This window comes from Papaver somniferum, chromosome 2 (assembly GCF_003573695.1).
Source record: "Papaver somniferum cultivar HN1 chromosome 2, ASM357369v1, whole genome shotgun sequence".
Taxonomy (NCBI): Eukaryota; Viridiplantae; Streptophyta; class Magnoliopsida; order Ranunculales; family Papaveraceae; genus Papaver; species Papaver somniferum.
The window spans coordinates 93349318-93367856 of NC_039359.1; the positions used below are offsets into that span (position 1 = coordinate 93349318).

The 18539-nt window shown below is 35.2% G+C and overlaps 2 protein-coding genes across 2 annotated transcripts; one reads left to right on the top strand and one right to left on the bottom strand.

Moving 5' to 3' along the window:
* Positions 1–52: 52 nt before the first annotated feature.
* Positions 53–5995, bottom strand: LOC113348430 (dolichyl-phosphate beta-glucosyltransferase-like). Its single transcript, XM_026592199.1, has 11 exons — positions 5863–5995; positions 5709–5773; positions 5569–5617; positions 4609–4715; positions 3307–3352; positions 1745–1879; positions 1417–1506; positions 1204–1332; positions 1043–1126; positions 817–881; positions 53–553 (listed from the first exon to the last, which is right to left on the bottom strand). The coding sequence occupies exons 1-11, from the start codon at positions 5908–5910 to the stop codon at positions 367–369; spliced, it is 1005 nt and encodes a 334-aa protein (XP_026447984.1). The 5' UTR covers positions 5911–5995; the 3' UTR covers positions 53–366.
* Positions 5996–15634: 9639 nt separating this feature from the next.
* On the top strand, positions 15635–17786 carry LOC113353718. Its single transcript, XM_026597226.1, has 4 exons — positions 15635–15834; positions 15961–16060; positions 16839–17237; positions 17470–17786. The coding sequence occupies exons 1-4, from the start codon at positions 15725–15727 to the stop codon at positions 17596–17598; spliced, it is 738 nt and encodes a 245-aa protein (XP_026453011.1). The 5' UTR covers positions 15635–15724; the 3' UTR covers positions 17599–17786.
* The last annotated feature ends 753 nt before the right edge of the window (positions 17787–18539 follow it).

Consider the following 18539-nt stretch of genomic DNA (forward strand, 5'->3'; position numbering starts at 1 on the left):
GGATCCTGGGAGGTCACACTTTGACGCCTGGTTTAATAAACAAGAATGGCAGTTGAAGCTAATAAAAAATAAACTGTTTTGTATAAATATGATTTTGTTAATAAATATACTCCAACCTCTGATTAATGAAAGAGTAGTTTCCAGTTAAAACAACTAGTAATTTTTTCTCCTTCCTCCCACTCTTTATAAAGGGGGACACTGTTCAACATTCATTTCCGACCATGCACTTCAATAGAAAATAACCAAGTCTTCTTCTTTTTTTCAGACAAAATTAGCACAAGTAGCCAACTTCAGTTTCCCACTGACAACGATGCAATTGGGAACTTCGAGCAGAATGGTGAATCTCGATTCATTACAAAAATTACTTTAAGCACGAATACTCCATAGACGAGTCCTATACCCAACAGACATCAGGCAAAGTTCTCCAAGCATGTGTGGAATACTGCGGAGACTCACTTTCGAACCAGGTATTTCAGACCAGGTCACAGATATCTCAATCATAGGGATGGAAAGATGTTTGCATAAATATACCAGCTCGACATCAAAACACCACCTGCACAATATCAATGTAGATGAGTTGACTCTATAACACTGGTGTTTTATCATGTAGGGTCAAAACTGGTATTGGACTACACTAGTTGACCACATGATGCAGCAGCTTCTGTGTATATTCTCTGTCAGCTAATCGGCCACATTAGATCCGCATGTACACCAGATGCCACCATGTAGTCAACTAATGTTTCAAGTTCCTACAGGCTGTTCACCTAGGTAAGTAAATAAGCAGAATACTTAAGCAGGCAGATCATCAATATATACCTTTTCAGACGAACATTCGTGAATAACTTTCTAGCTGCAGCCCTTGTAAACATCTTAAATCCACACTGAGAGAAGATGATTGAATTATATTAAGAAATATAGTCGCGCTTATAGGTATGAAGTATAAACTTGAATCAACTTCCAGAAACTGCATGCTTACTGACTCCAAAAAAACGGAAAAAACAACTAACAGCTGAAATCAGAGAACAATATCACAGAAGAGCACCTGAGTATCACGAATTCCAGAACCGGCAGACAACAAGACTACAATATGGAAACCCTTCATAAGAAAGTTCCGGTACCACTTCCGCTGCAATATATCGTGAAAATCAATAAATTTCTAACAAATCTACAAACAAGGAGGTGAACAAGATTACTAAGACAAACCGATGCTAGAGCCTTCTCCTCAAGATGAGCACGGGAACCAAATGCAGCAATCGGGATATCCGATATTCTTGAGCTAGAATCACTAGGTACTGCAGCCGACTGAATTTCCTTTTCAGCTTGTGCACGTATCTGATGGAGAAAGATCAGCTTATAATGCCATTTGAGAAATAGATCAACCACACACAATGTGAAAGCCCTTGGACAGATACAAACCTGACTTTCAAGTTTTTCAAGGTCATTAACCTTGGTTGCGCCATCAGCATCAAGCATTAATAGTAGTTCACCACGTGAATGAAGCATTCCCTGTTTTACATTGCTTTCGCAGAATTAAATAACTTCAGTCAATATTATTGAACAAAATAAACAACATCAGAAACAACAAGAAAGAGCAACACAAAATAAATGGCATGTAACCGTAATTACACCTCTTTCAGAGTTACATCTATAAAGCTCAAGAACTTTAAGAGTCCACAGTGAGCAAAGATTTAGGTTTTCGATGATGTGTTAACCTAACAAATATAAGGCATGGAGGGAGATTCACCTTTCTGATAGCTTCCCCCTTCCCCTGATTTCTGCCAAGAGGAATTACCCTTACATTGTCTATTGAATAATTCTTTATGAAGTCGGAAGCTACCATTATTGTACCGTCAGTACTGCCATCATCCACTAGCACCACCTGTTTCAGAAGTAATTCATTAACTTAAAACGCGGCCCTGTCTGAAGAAAGCATACCTATGGATAAAAAAAAACAAATAAGCATACTCTATAAACATTTAGTTATCTTATCTGCCTTAGACTGTATATTTAGGAAAAAGAGAAAATGAAAATCACATAATTTAAAGAATGAATAGTGTACTACTGAGTCTCCAAACAGTTCTCTTAGTAGCTCAAAAAGCATACACATCTACGTTTCTGCGGTGCTGCCTAGGCACCGAAGTGGCATCTTTTTTGCATGGGGCGCATCGCTAGCCTTTTCTAGAGTTCTTAAGGAAACCCTAAAACTAGCATTTAGGCTTCTAATTTACATTTGAATCCACTTTGTTCACAGAATATTAAAAGCCAATTTTTATTTTGGGTCTACGTCGTGTGACTAGGGTTTGTTCTAAAACATATTGCATAACTAGTAAATGTAATATTTTGGGGGTATTTGTTAAATGTCACTGTGGCAGAGCCGCAGCGACCCACGGCTCCATATTTGTGCCCAACGCCTCGCCCTTAACATAGATACACATAACAGATGACAGCAGAAACTGACTTTATTTCAACTTGTTGGAATAGGTTGTCAGATGTAGCTCAAAATAAAAAACAGAATAAAATAGAACCCCAGGTCTTTGTGGGCTTTCACAGTTTCATAAGTGATGGAATTAGCCGATATTTTGCGAAGGTGATCTTGTATGGATTAGCCATTACTTCGCAAATATTTTCCCTCACTGTGAGCACTAGAACCCAGCTACCTAAATACAGTGACATGATATAATGGTATATTATGATGGACAAAAGAACCCCCCAACTCCCATATTTGTATGCCATGACTCAATAAGTCATTCCAAGACCCTAATCATAATTAGATTCGAACTACCTCAATTCATCACACCTAGTGGTGGCAAATCAAAAAAGATTCAGAAATATGAAATTTACTATGCATCAATGTTATAACAATTTTACCTGATGTATATAGTCTCTAATTTGTTTGTCACTGTATAGCATAATAGTCTACATAGTTCCAATAAGTAGGACCGCATTTTCCATTTAAGAGTTATGAAGGAGAAAGTTATATGTCAATCCTTATTAAGCTTTGTCAAACATTGAGCTTTCACCACTTACAATGCACTGCCGTATAGACTATTAGAGACCGACTCTATAGTTAATTGAACTCGTGAATTGTGGTTTTCATATCTGGGAGATGAAGTATGAAATAGAATGTAAATCCCTCAGCTCTGAATCTGAATTCGACAAACTCCCAGATATACCATTATAAAATAGGAATATAATGCGAATATATCGTATAATATTATCATTAGAAGCAATTAAGGGGAAATATATTCTCATAATCCTGAACCAAAGAATGCATTACTGCACTTCGGTCAGAAGTTCAGAACGTACCTCATAGGAGAAGGCTTTGTCATTTGCAGCTCGTTGTTGAAGATAACTACAGATTAGAGAACCAACTGTTTTTAGAGATTCGGCTATATTGTAACTACTTTATTACTTAACTGAGCAACAAAAAGAGGCGTCCTTTACATTGGAAAACCAAGAACAAGCATCATGTCATGTACATGTGCACTAGTAACAGATAATATTTTGCAACCGCGGATTGAAAATGCTAAGGAAAACAGATTTATAATTGCTTGTTGGTTGTAAATTTATCATATTACCAGGTTGTATCAAGATTAAAGGTCAAGAATCTATGGGGTCACTGAGCTATTAGATTATTAGACTTTTGTTAAGTTAGATTCAGTTGCTTTATTTCAAATTACGAAATTGTATACATGGTTTATTTAAGCCATTATATAATGCCATTATAATAATAGAGATCTATATGACATAAACCTAACGAATAAATGCAATAACCTGACATGGTTTCAGACCCTCGTATAACATTCTGTCATCTTAGGCTCATTCTTATAATAAACGAGGAAACACTTCAACTGCGAGCATTTGATCATCTTCAGTCACAGGACTAAGACCATAACATAAAAAGGTGTCCTCTGGTTATGATGTTTTCTCATGGAACAGAATGCGATGAACCTCTTCACAGAAGGAGTGTCGAGGACCTACTTAATGAGTGGTGTTGCCAGCAGTAATAGGCGTTCCATGACTTAGGTGGGGAATTCAGCTTTTCTAACAGCACGTCATTTCGGATTAGCAAGTCAGGGATGCTAATAGACACCATAAAGCTCCAGAACGAGCAGGAGCATAAATTTCTAATGGCACTGAATAGGAGTGAAAGAAATAAAATTACTGCAGTGACCACTCCTACTTTCCAGATGACGAAATGAATCAAACTCAAGAACCTAGCACAAAAGGCTATTCCTCAGACTAAAAAGTAAACATTTGACTGCATATGTACACCTCTTCTTTTGACAAGTACCGTATAGTTGGCCAATTTTTCATTTTTATAACTTGTTGCTAGTTGATCTGCAATTCCCTAATTTTCTGCATGCTCTAGCTTGGATCAAGATTAGTTCGAGCTATGCTAATGAAAATACAGAAGTATACAAGTGCACCTCTCACTGATTATCCATAGTGGACATCACATTAAGAAACATCATGGGTCCAAAAATAATTCTAGTATATAACTATGAACTGATGTTTCTAAAGGGCGATTAATGGAACAACAAAAGAAATGGTGATTGAGATATAAAGCAAAAGAGTGCACCTCATAATGGTTACAAATCAACTTACATCAGAGTTTCGTCAAGCGCACTAGGAAGCCTCTGCTCTTCATTGAATGCAGGAATTATCAAAGAAATGTACTTCTCGGCAGGATCAAATATCGTGGGAAATGGCACCTGCCACAAACGTTACCAACACAATCAGAAGATCATAAGGTTTCCATTCGATTTCTGTGTATCCAAAAAGTTTGTTCTTTCAGCAGTGACCATTCAGTTTCAACAGTGTATGCGTGATTAATGAAAATGCACCAGGTTATATCATAATTATCACAGTAGTGATCACAAATCCACAACTTCAGCACCCAGTGAAGTTCTATTGATTTGTAGACTGAATCCTTACATGTGAAGACGTTAAAACGAAGAAGATCAAGTGCACCCGTATTGTGCATAATTATAAGCATCAGATTTAAAACAATATCTTCACCTAAAGATTTAATGTTGATCAACGTAATAAAGATATCAGACTCCAAGAGATTCAGTCATCAGATCATTTGCATGTGATCATAGATGAAGTTGTGAGCAATACTATTCATTGACAAAATGGAATATGATCGAAGTTTATAAGAGGTGCACATGGGAAAGTCTTGAATGGTTTACTCAAGGCTTCATCAACAAAGGTGCAGATAATACCATGTATAACCAATTGCTTAAACTGAAGCAGCAGAAATTGCCCACTAGAATATAATGGTGAAATATAAATAAAAATGAACCAAAAGATTTAAACAGATGTTTAAAGTACTCATTTTTTAGTATTCATAACGTCAATTTCAGCTAGGATCACAAGCCTACGTCAAAAGCCACTAGCAATTACTCAATTCGATGTACTTGTACAAGTGCATTTATCAGCTCAAATTGTTGATTGAATTATAAACAAAGCAAAATATAACCACAAATTCAAATCGAAATAAAATAAATTCAATCAAATCTCTTCAAGATGCCTAATTCTAGACCAAAAAACATAAAATTTTACCCTTTTTTTTGATTTCGGATCTTCAAAAGAAGGATGGCCATCGTGAAGACTGCAACAAAGAAAATTAGCATAATAATTAGCTTATAATCGCAATTCAGAGACAAATAGATGTAATCTAAGGGAATTTCGTTGTAATTTACCTAGAAATTGATCTTCTTCTGAATGCTTCAAACAGAAGCGATACAATAAACCCTAATAATAATACCTGTGGATAGTTATGAACAAGATCAATCGTTAAGTGAGAATCTAATAGAGATTGAGAGAATGATAAAGATGTTCAGAGATGAAAATAACCAGAGCTGGGATGAGAAGAAGCTCGATGAGAGTCCACAGCCAGTCCATGCCTGCTCCTGCTCTGGTATAAAATTTGGTACAACTGCTATCACAAGTCACCTTCAAATAAACGTTAACGCTTTTATACGTAGGATCGTTTGTTTCATGAAGACTTCTGTTCAGATCTAAATCATATCTAGTCATTATGCTTGCTGCAGGTTTATGTGCACGTGTAGTCACACCTTGTCCTTGTTTGTTTTGGATCCGATTCTCATTCTGACTCATCCCGAGTCAGATTCCGACTTGACTCATATTTCTGACTTGGCTCGTACTTCTGGTTCCCGTAGTATAGAAGGACTAGGAGATCAGATATCCATGTTAGCCGAAAGAGATTAGTCCATGGTTGGTTCTTTTGTCTATGTGAACATGTAGTTACACCTTGTCCTTGTTTGTTTGGATTCGATTTGACTCATCCCAAATACGACTTGACTCATATTTCCGACTCGGTTCGTGCTTCTAATTCCCGCCGTATAAAAGGATGATCAGATATCCGTGTTAGCGGAAAGAGTTTATTCCATGCTTGTTTCTTTTTTTCCAAGCAAGAACTTGTTATCCTTATTCTTTGTCTTTCAAATTCAATGAATTCGGTTATCGAAACAAATTCAAGTGGATTCTTTTTCTTCTTCTTTTTTGTCCATATTATATGACATACGTGCACTCCAACTTCTTGTTATTAGTAAGTATTTTTTTTTCTTCTATAATCGGCTCCACCATCTAAATCAGCGGTCGTTGACACTGAAGACGGTAGATGATACGTGCCTAACTTTGAGATACATATCTGACTGGGTTTAAAGTTTTTATAGCGCTATTATTTTCAAAATAAGAACGAGTCAATTATTGAAATTCGAATCGGATATAATAAATCACATTTAGATGAGTTATTTGATTTATGTTCGTTGTAACTTCTGACTGGGTTTAAAGTTTTTATAACGCTATAATTTTCAAAATAAGAACGAGTCAATTATTGAAAGTCGAATCGGATATAATTAATCACATTTAGATGAGTTATTTGATTTACGTTTGTTGTAACTCACTGGTTAACTAGGACAATCACTAAAAACATAACTCTGAACGATTTTGTCACATTATTCCAAATAAAATATAGCTTTCTCGTTAAATTAATGTTCTTACATGTTGCTCATTAAGTTTTTTCAAGTGTTTGTGAAAATATGGCAAATTATGGATTAATGTGCATATGATTGATCATATGGTATATTTATGATCATCCACAGAGAAGAAAGGACGGTTTTTCTTATCCGAGATTAAGAAATACCATTTGGGCCCGTTGAAATGATTTTTTTCCATTTCATGCTCACCATGAGAATCTTTCAAAGCATGTGATAATTATTATATTTCGATGGACCAAAAGACTGTCCAATTACAACCAACAACCAAGAATGAGGAAACGAAAACTATACAAACTTTAAGGCTATACAAACTTGAATCGTAGACCTTCTCGGTAAAACAAATCCGCCTTCCAGGGCTAGGCCTTGTCTAATTTTTGGTTTTATCTTTCTTCTATTTGTTATGGCGACCTCTGCTCTGATCCATCGATGACTAATCGTGGGTCATTTCCCTCTTAACCAACGAGACTAAATCGGGCTTTTTTGGTCGACTCAAATCATTTAGCTTCATCGGTGGGCGATCATGTGTGGGCATGTCTGTTCTTTACTTCATAAGGCATAGAAATTAGGTAATATAACAACTTTTTAGGACATATAACAATTTTAAGTCATATAATTAACAAATTGGATCACGTGACACATTTTGAATTACATGAAAGACTTAGTGATAATGCAAATTTTCATATTAGAAGGTAACTTCTAAGTCGCGGGTCAAAACTTGGATTATGATGCACATCTTTGAGACACATATTGATTATATGTTATAGTGGCAGATGTTGATAACAATTGACATATTTCAGGTTACGAGACCAATTTTAGGCGACTTAAAAATTTTGTTGGGTTACCATTACATATTTTGGGTAGTTGAATAAATTTTTCAATCAGAATAACAAACTTTTCATCGGAACGGTAAGGAAAAAAATTGGGTTATATTGGCTAAATTCGGATAACAAGGCAATTTTGGAGACTCCAAGCAAATTCAGCATCACAAAGCAAATTTTGGTCATGGAATACATTTAGGATCATGCATGAATTTTTGGTATGAAAGATTGGTTATGGATAATGAAGTAAGTTTTAGATCATATTGGTAAATTCAGGGTCATGGACTATGGTACACATTTAAGACACAAGGATCATGGAGCAGAACTTGGATCACGATATTTTGGGTAGTATAAAGTGAAAAGACGAGGGTACCCAAATACATCACAATCTTTTATTTTGATCACGACCTATACAAGATCCACTGTGTATAAACCTCTTGGAGATACAATCACTCAAGGAATATTTCAACACAGTATCCACTTGATATAGTGTTAGTTCGGACTGGCCTAACTCGTGAATTAAATATCAAAGGCAAGTGGAGAAAACCAATACACTTTGTGTGATTGTCTATGGATATGGAATCGATACAATACAACAACAAAGTGATCACTTGATAAAAGGTACCGAAATAACCGAAACCAATGGGATCAATATCAAGTGCCATGTTAACGTACAAAGTGCAATTTACTTTAATAATAATAAAACAATTATAATGCGGAAACTAAAAGTCAATGGCACTGCAAGATTTTGTTAACGCGGAAACCGCAAATGCAGAAAAACCCTGGAACCTTGTCCAGAATTGAATACTCTCAGGATTAAGCCGTTATACAAAATCTAAACCAACTTCATATAGTTGAGACCAAGCAACTAAACCTATAGTTCACCTAGTTCCGTCTGTATCCATGCGTCTCCAACTTGCAGTAAATCACGCACTTGGAACAATTCCTTTGGTTCGTATTCCAAACAATAAAGGAACAACAAATTTGTTCAGTAACAACTCTTTTCAAACAACGTGATATGAGTTTTACAAAAGGCTCTTCCGTTTATACCAATAAACTTTGTCAGGTCCTTAGATCTATCTCAATAACAACTACCAAAGTAATTGTATCTAGATTTTGCAATCGATACTTTTAATCACAAAGAATCGTATTGATGTTGATCTACTCAACTAATCAATCAAATCTATCACAAAGATAAACCGATTATAGTTGGATCCTTTTCCAACAAAAACAAGTATTGTTCACACCAAAGATTATGAACCCGGATCAGAAATCTTCTTCATCTTCAAATCTTCTTAGATATTCAATAAATACCTGCACACAATCAACTTGAATCTCTTGTGATCAATCACACACAGAACGGAGTCTGTTAACAATGGATTATCACAAGACGTCTTTAGAACTACAAACAGTCTAAAGATCCCCGTCGAAACTTCGATCTAGTTTGAGTGAATCTTATATCAGAAGAGAAGATTCTCAAGCATAAACAAACAAGGTGCAATCAAAGTTCAACCACCGTTAGTCAATCAAATCAATCGAAAACTAATAATAAACCGCAATTATCTAGTTTCCCGCCAACCGTACCAATAGAGATTCTCAATCCCAAAGAAGTCTTTAAACCGAGCGGTCGTAAGAGATTTCGCCTAATTAGGTTACATTCCTCTCCTAATAGGCGGCTCCACCAGTAACAACACAACTAGGTAGTTTTTCTGGCTATGAGGATTAGTTTGTTTGAAATGCAAACTTCAATATTTATAGACCGAGGAAGTTTGGACACCAAGGAATTTCGAAAACCAAAAATATTCTATGCAATATATTACCAAATTCGGTTTTCATAATTCCTGGAAATGCTCTCTCCAATTAATGACCGAAATCTCAGTAGAAAATCTCCAACTAATAAATGCACATTACTAATTTTTATTTTCTAAAGATATGCATTTTAATTGCTGGAAATTAAAAGCATATAAAAACTAAAAACCTTAATTAAAAGATTCTCAATTTATTTCGATCCGGGATTCTCCTTTAGTTATTAAGGAATATCTTCGAACAATAAAAGATAAGAGTTACTGCACATGTTCAAAGTATGTCGACATCTTTACTTTGTAAATCCTTTTTCATATTTACAATCTTGGAATCGATTTGCCACACTTCCAAACAAGTTTAGAATTGGTTCATCTGACTTCCAAGAACTACGTGATTCATTATCCTATCAAATCACCAAACATGGGTTTAACGGTTCTACCAAAACAAGTTTCGGTTCTACCTCCATGTGGGTACTAGAATTAGTCACGCTAGTTACCAAAACTTGGTTGACTAGGTACTAGGATCGCTTCCCACATATATATGGTATTTAACTTTTATTTGGTGCACATGTTCATAGGATCAATTCTTAATAACCAAAAACGCGTTGCACATGTTCATAGGATCGGTTCCCAATAACTAAAAACTTGTTGCACCTCTTACAAGGATCGATTCCCCTTTTGTGATCGGTTGCACATCTTACTAGGATCGGTTCCCCAATGTATAGAGTTGGTCATACCAATTACAACAAATCGATCATACCATCTCAGGTGATTACTTAAGATCGATTTCATTAATAAAAGTCATACCAATACAAAAGTCAAGCCTTGTGAATAGTTTTACCAAGATACATAAACAAGTTATGAGCGGTTATACTAAACACACATATTGGTAATTCAAAATATTTGCAATGAATAACAATACCAATAAGCCTAGCGATTTCTCTTTCGATTCACAAAACAAGTTTATGAATGTACTTCTTTTAAACGAATGTAAAACATTGTTTCCTAGGACGAAATCTTCACCCCATACTCATACATAATCACAATAGCATTCGTACGATTATGTCGATGTCTTATATACGAAGTTCAAAAGATGGACGTTATACTTCGTATTGTAATTCCTTAATACTATGTCTAACTAGAGTATAATCATTCACGGCTTCGCAGTTATGTTTTCAATATGCACGACTTGAAGATTCGTTAGGGAATGAAACAGTTCAAGTCAAATATTACTAACCTCAAGTGGAAGTATGATGTCGTCGTTGTAGCTCCTTACTTCTTCACATTCCTCAAGTCTTCACGTAATACTTGTAATGTCTCATATCCTAATACTTTCAAGCTAACCTATACGAAGTTGACTCTAATAAATAATCAAGCAACTCTTTAAATGAGTTTTGGTTCACTAAAATATGACAACCAAACTTGACATACCAACGCTTGGTGGGTTCAACCGAGCTATGCTCTAACATAAAGCCACTGGCATATTTTGGTTACAATAAAAATTTAGCGTCACATGGAAATTTTAAGGTCACGAGATCAATTTTAAGGCATGAGGTAAATTATGGGTCACGGGGAAATTTTCAGTGAAGAAATTTAATTGCATCTCTAAGCAAATTGAGTCATATACAACATTTTGTTTTATTTGCATTTTCTTGTTCACAAATAAAACTACACCAACTAGAGTTAAAGAGATATCATGGGTCACATGGTAAATCTAAAGTTTCATCAACATATTTTGAGTTAAGTTGCAGCTTATTTTATAATGAGACATATTTTTCATTACACCGACAACTTTTGAGTTATATTGTAGATTTCAGTTCAATAAGCATATTAACAAAGGTTTTATTTCAAATTTTCATTCACGGTTCAAATTTAGAATCATGATGAAGATTTTGGTTCACTTTGTAAATTTTGAGTCCCATTATAGCTTTAGGTTTATGTACATATTTTGGGTAATGCGGTAGATTTGGATTATACATGGAAAGTTCATATACAACTAGCAAAGGATAAGGTTTTTCAATGTTGCACCCCCTATGGATATGAAAAAGTGAAAAATCTAAGTGGCACTTCGCCCATCGCAGAGTAGTCTCTACCTAGCTGTAGAGACACGGTGGCTCGATGGTCATTATACCGGTTGAGGAGGTTTCAGTATGTTTTCGTAGCTTGGAATTGTGTTCGTTGATCAGTGATTTATCATCCAACAATCACAAATCCATCCCTTATCAATATTCAGTTTCAACTTCATTTCAACTCGCACCTCCTCCACATTTTTCAATCTCTCACTTACATTTCTTCTAATCTAAAACAAAACACATTATTAATCTTCACATCCACTTTAAATTTTCTAATTTTCTGTAATATAGCTCAATCTGGCCGAAGTAGCAAATCAGGGTGCAAAACTTATTTTCGCCAAATATGAACGTATTAGCTGGAATTATACTTAATTTACCCAAGATTGTATCAATGGTGCAACAACAACAAGTAACACCATGTGGGGGAAACATATTACAGATATATCATGAACAAACCGTGAATATTAATCATCCTGATGCAAATGGGTTGTCAAGTTGCTTCTTTGTAATCTATAGAGAAATAGGCTTATGTTGTTGCAATAATGCATGCCGCTCGAATCCGGGATAGTGGTAATGTAGATATTGATGTAGAACGTAAGTTTTATGTGTCTTTGCAACACAAAGACAAGAAAAAAAATTCATTCGAAAGTTGTTACCGTATTTTAAAAATGCTGCCCAAATATAATCCAGAGTTGTTAGCAAATAATCATCAAGTACCTGAAAGATCACCATACACTTTTTCTCCTCTAACACCAAATTCGAAACCAACAAACACAAATCCATTTTCGCCAAATCCACCAAATTTATTTTCTTCACTGGATACGACAACAAACACAAATGCCAACTTAAGTTTCAATGTTGTTAATAAAAATAAAAATAAAAATTAGACAGAAACAATGCAAGACTGGCGAGAAAAATTTATCAAGAAAGAGTATATTATGAAGTTTTTAAAAATTTGGGGGGGGGGGGGAGGAGAGTTTTTGGAACATTAGAAGAACGACGAGGGAAAAGACGGTTGACCGAAAAATTCAAAATAAGGAGTTGAAAAAAATTTGACTTTCTCAAGACAAATTTCTCTACGACTATGACAAGCATAAGATTCTTAATGCGGACACTACAATAATGAACAACCAACAAAAATATGTATGACGCGTGTATTTTTGATAAGCTACAAGGAGATATGGAATAACAACCAACATGTAACAACCCATTTCGTCTAGATGACGATGAAAATGATGAAATAAAACCTATTAATTAATGATAATTGATGTATCAAGGTGAATTTTAAAATATTTACTTAACTCTATTTAATTTGAATTTGAAATAATAAATTTTACTTAATGATAAAACCACATTAAACATCATCACATCGTATTAAAATCTCATATGGGTAAGGAGTAAATCCTTGAGGATTCCATCTTCGTGATTCTCCTCGAGTTCGCACAACAATTTCATGATAAGTTTCACGCTAAGCATGTATCGACTTATAATCCAAAATAAAGGTATAATTTATTCAACTTGTGTTTTTTATTACAAAAAATTGTCAGAGCAATATTCAACGGTCCTGGCTGTGAATGTTACCTGTGTCATTGCAGAAGGTTTCATGAACTTTAGCTTAATAACTCTGACTGGCAAGACCATTTTGGCGTCGTTCTTCACCTCTTTTCGAATAGTATACTACATAGTTTTTGCAAAGAGATAAATCATCGTCTAGAGTAAAGTTAGGATTAACCATATTTATGGAGATTAAAGTGGAGATATTTTTTTATAAAAGGTTGGTGTAGAAGGTGTGATTTTGATATGGGAATTCATTTAAAGCCTTTGGGGATAAACAAATCGTTAGCGATAGTATGTTTGTCGCCTGATCAACTGAAAACCGCTAAGTGAACAAGTGAATATTTTTATAAAAATTGATACTGAATAAACTCATAAACTTAACAACTAAATGTTTAAAGTAATGATTAAATAAAACTTAAAAATCACGTCCGCTCGATCTTCCAAATTCGGCTCAAAGATTCACTTTCATATCTTCTTTTAACATGTCATAAAGATTTTAGTTTTGTATATGACCAGTCATTTGCGTATGATTTCTTGCAGGTAGTCCTCTTTGTGGTTAAATCTCAGGTCTCAAATCTTGGTCATCATGGTCGGTTTGACCTTTATTACGTTGGTTTTTCTGAATTACCATGTTATGCATAATTATGCGAGTGAGCATAGTCGTATACTGTTCAAGAGCATATAAACTATGATATGGCCTGCAAATGACAACAAACGTTAATTCAGAATTCCAAGAGCCCATTACATATTCTTCCTCAAATACATTTGTCTGCTATTAAAATACATATATGAACGACCAAAATCCCAATGTGATGTGCCAGTACGCTTGAACAAGGTTGGCCATTTTGGATGGGCTCCATCCGCAAGACAATACCCATGAGTGTATTGATAGTTGTTAATTGTGAAATGTACTTTGAACAAACTATTAAAATACATATATGTCCTCAAATACATTTGTCTGCTATTAAAATATAAATTATTAAAATACATATATGTCCTCAAATACATTTGTCTGCTATTAAAATACATATATGAACGACCAAAATCCCAATGTGATGTGCCAGTACGCTTGAACAAGGTTGGCCATTTTGGATGGGCTCCATCCGCAAGACAATACCCATGAGTGTATTGATGGTTGTTAATTGTGAAATGTACTTTGAACAAATTCCATACTTTATATCTTCAAACAAATGAGATTTATGCCAAATATTCATTTTGTGAACCCAGCAGACTCAAAAAAGTGTGTCATATCCAACGATCATAAGAAGTAGTAACTTCAAGGATAACCGTTGGTTTTTGGCTAATGACTCTTATATAACTGGCCCAATAGGTAAGGCATCTTGTCCATACCCAATGTATACAACCAAGACTACTTGACATTCCTGGAAATCCCCTAGCCTTGTTTTGCTTTAATATTTCTCTAACACCTTCCCCGATTAGTTTTCGTATATACGTTGGACCAAAATGATTAATCGTTGTTTCACAGTCAATGAATGATACTTGTATGTAGTTGTTTTGTCTACACGAAGGTATTTATCGTTTGAATTGGCACGTATGTCATAATATGGAATCCTTAGGACCGAAGTAACCTTTTATTCATGAATATGACCTCTAATATTCAATACATCAGATCAATAATAAAATTGAGGTTTCACCTCATAAAGCTCAATAATAGTCTATATCACCAAGTGTCGCTGCATATTGAACCGATATCGGAAATCTTGATTAGAGAACACACATTCGAGAAGAAAATAATTGTGCATCAACTTTTGGTGGAACCATTTCCTCCCTCGATACATATATCTTCTTGTAAGTATTTTTTTAGCTTTGCAACTCTGGGTATATGGCCCGAATGTGCCAGCATCATAGTGTTGGTTAATTCTGTGTCTTCATCTACCTCATCATTAAGTTGTTGCAACATCAAATCAAACCATACCAGATTCATTGATTACGAAATTAAAAGTAAGAACCTTGAGAATAAAGACAAAAAAAAGGTCGATAATGCAAAAATTATGTAAAAATGGGTGTTAGAAAATTAAAACTAATGAGATGTATATATGAAAACAGGTGCATCTACGACAGAATCTCGACCGAGCGGTAAAAATGCTAACACCAGCTATCAACACTCTTCGCTAGTTAGCAACTCTATCATTGAATGCTTTTCTGGTAACGACGTGATTAGTTTGTCAGACCACCTGGCATGCCAAATCAAAACCTTTTTTTATAGTTGCCGTAGAAACCGGCCTCACACATTTGATTTGAGACATTTCGTGTCTCACTTGTGCCCTTAACAGTGTGCCATGGTTAGATGGTAAATTTTAAGGGAATTGAAAACAGTGCAACAGTGTAAACTTTAGGGTATTCAAGGATAAATCAAATCTTTCACTAGTTAGTTGCGCCAGTTCTCACATCAAACTTGTCTTCCCCCGAGAAAAATAAAATTCGAGATGATGAAAGTAGCTCCAAAGGTAATCATCCTCTTCAGAGATGACAAAGGTTTCGGCCCTGCAATGTTCAAAGCTCTTCAACCTAACCCTAATTCTCCAGTTGAGAAGAAGTAAGCTCTCTCACTCTCTTTCATATTTACCTTTATTTCCATTGCAAATCATTCTTATGTGAAACCCTAATAGCACTCGCATCATCAATTTAATAACCCAAATATCTAATTTAATTTTCTTTGTAGAGAAACTTCTTTGGAGATATCATTAGAGAAGTATGAAATTAGAGATTGCAAGGCTTCTGTTGATCTCTCCCATTTCATTGATAATCAAGGATCGTATCAGGTAATGTTATATTTTTGAAAACAGCTATCAGTTTACAGTAGAATTTTTTTTGCTTTGCTTTTCATTATCAATTTCATTAGGGTTTGCACAAAAACTAGAAATCTATGCTTTTATTTGATCAGTTAAATGGTTGTCAATTCTGAGCATCAAGAGGAACCAAATGTGTACCGTAGATAATTATGTAGTAAGACTTGACGATATTACAAAATCAGATGAAATATGAAAGAATTTTTATTTAGTTTTGTGTATTAAGAGATTAAGAACCAAATGCCTGAAGACATTGTCAGTCCGTAACTAATTATCAGATCTCTGGTTTAGATTATGGGTACGCAGTAAGAGGAACTGGCTTATGTTATAGGTCCCTATTCCAGATAATGAAAATGACCTTGCCACGAGAAAACTCAAACCATCAGTTCCTAGTGCAAAAAAGAGGCGAAAACCACTCATACCGATCTTGACTTTGGTAGAGACAGAACTGGTAGAACTGCATTCAACCAAGAAACACACTTGTATTCCATTTGGTTTGTATAGTTCCATGTGTCTTGTAGCATATAGATGTACATGAGATAGTCACTGTGTAATGGCTAAAGTACAACAATGAGGCACACTTCCAGAGTGTATTACACCCCCATGCTACATGCCTTTGGTGTAGCTCGATACTACACCAAGCATCCTTTACCATGTCCCAGTTAGTTTCTTATAAGGTCTGCTCAGATTATTTCTTCGCTGTGCTGAAACTTATATTTTATTCAAGCTATTGATTTTTTTCTTCTTCCAGGTGTCCGTCCTACTTCTACAAAACTATAAGACACCAGTTATTGCTTGTGTCATCAGTGAAATTTTAGCATTAATCAGAGGGGAAGATTCATCATCTTACCCCACAATCATACTTCCATTCTTTGTACCAACAGCAAAGCTTTCTTCTAAAGTCACAAATTCAACATTTATTAGCAAAAAGGTGACCGTTTACTGTACCCAAATAGGCCCAGTAACAGACTTCATTCAGGGCCAGGCCATGCTTGCTGGAGTCGAGAACCCTCCTTCTTCATTGCAGATTGATTATGAACCTCTAGCATGCTTGCTTCATTCAATCCGTGTATTGAAGCTGCCGGCTGTTCTTCTCATTGGACTAGGAAGTGGAAATCAGATGAAGAAACCTATTCCTGAAGATCTTGAGGTACTTCTTTGTCATTAGTTTGCAGAAAATGTTATCCTGTGATTCCTATGATTTTTCTTTTAAACAGTCTATAAGCAGTAAGAATTGATGGATGATGATCAAGTAAATCTAGGAACCAATCATATAGTCATATGTTTTGTTTTGGAACTTTATCTACATATTTTTTTGGTTCAAACCTATGCGCTTTCAGCCTTTCTTTCACACCTTTTGCTCATCACATTGTTTTCATTAGGTATTATATGAGATGGGAGAGCACTTAGCAAGCAAAACAGGTTTGTACTTCTCAAAAGACCAAGTGAACTGGAGCCCTGCGGAGAAAACAAAGGAATCCCAAGAACCATGGCGTGCATTATATGGTTAAAAGTTGGAACTATTTTGAGAAGTCTGTCAGATGACACAGTATATCTTTTGTTCTTTTATTTCACTAGTTATCATATCTATAATAGCAAATGTACTCTACTCTAAAAAATAGTCTTTATTTTAGTTGTTGTGTAATTATTCATAACACATTTTTTTTGCTGAAATTAGTCATTTTTTTCTTTTTCTTTTTTTTGACTCGAAGAAATTACCTGGCTGAGATTGGGGTATACCCAGATTAATTGGGGTATACCTAATTTTAAAGGGACTCATTTGAAGGGCTAGGGTGGTGTTAAAAATAAACAACGTTACAAAAATACCCTAAAATTAAAACTAAACCTAATTCCTTTCATTTTATTTTCATTTCATCTTCTCTCCTCTTCTTCTCCTTCACCATACCGGCTGAAACTGGTCTCCTTCATAAAAAACCGATTGAAAAATTGTCGATTTGAAAATTTCATCGTCGATTAATCTTCAAACACGAAGCCGCCTAGGGCTAGTCGTATGAAACAAACAAATAGAAAACCTAATCAATATAACCCTAGAATTGTAAATTTAGTTCAACACAAACTGAGTAAAAAAATCGTCAAAGAAGAAGAGATCAGTGCCGCTGAACCCGAAGAAATGGCGCGATTGAGAAAGTAAGGGCTTACTTAAACTCAGTCTAGTACTTCAATTTTATATTTGCATGTCAAATTAGATCAGAAAAATCAAATTTGTGAATACGCAGTTATTTAGCCGGCAGGGTCTCTGATTGTCGACCCTGCCGAGTTTTCATATGTAGGGTTAGTCGGCAAGCTCTTAGATTGGATATCATGCCGGCTGTTAATATCTGTAATTGCTTTTTACAGGGTCGGCAAGGTATTCAACCTTAATACCTTGCCGGCGATATATGTTTCTCACAGTCGTTGGGTTTTAAAATTTTACTGTGTCAGCGGTATGTTT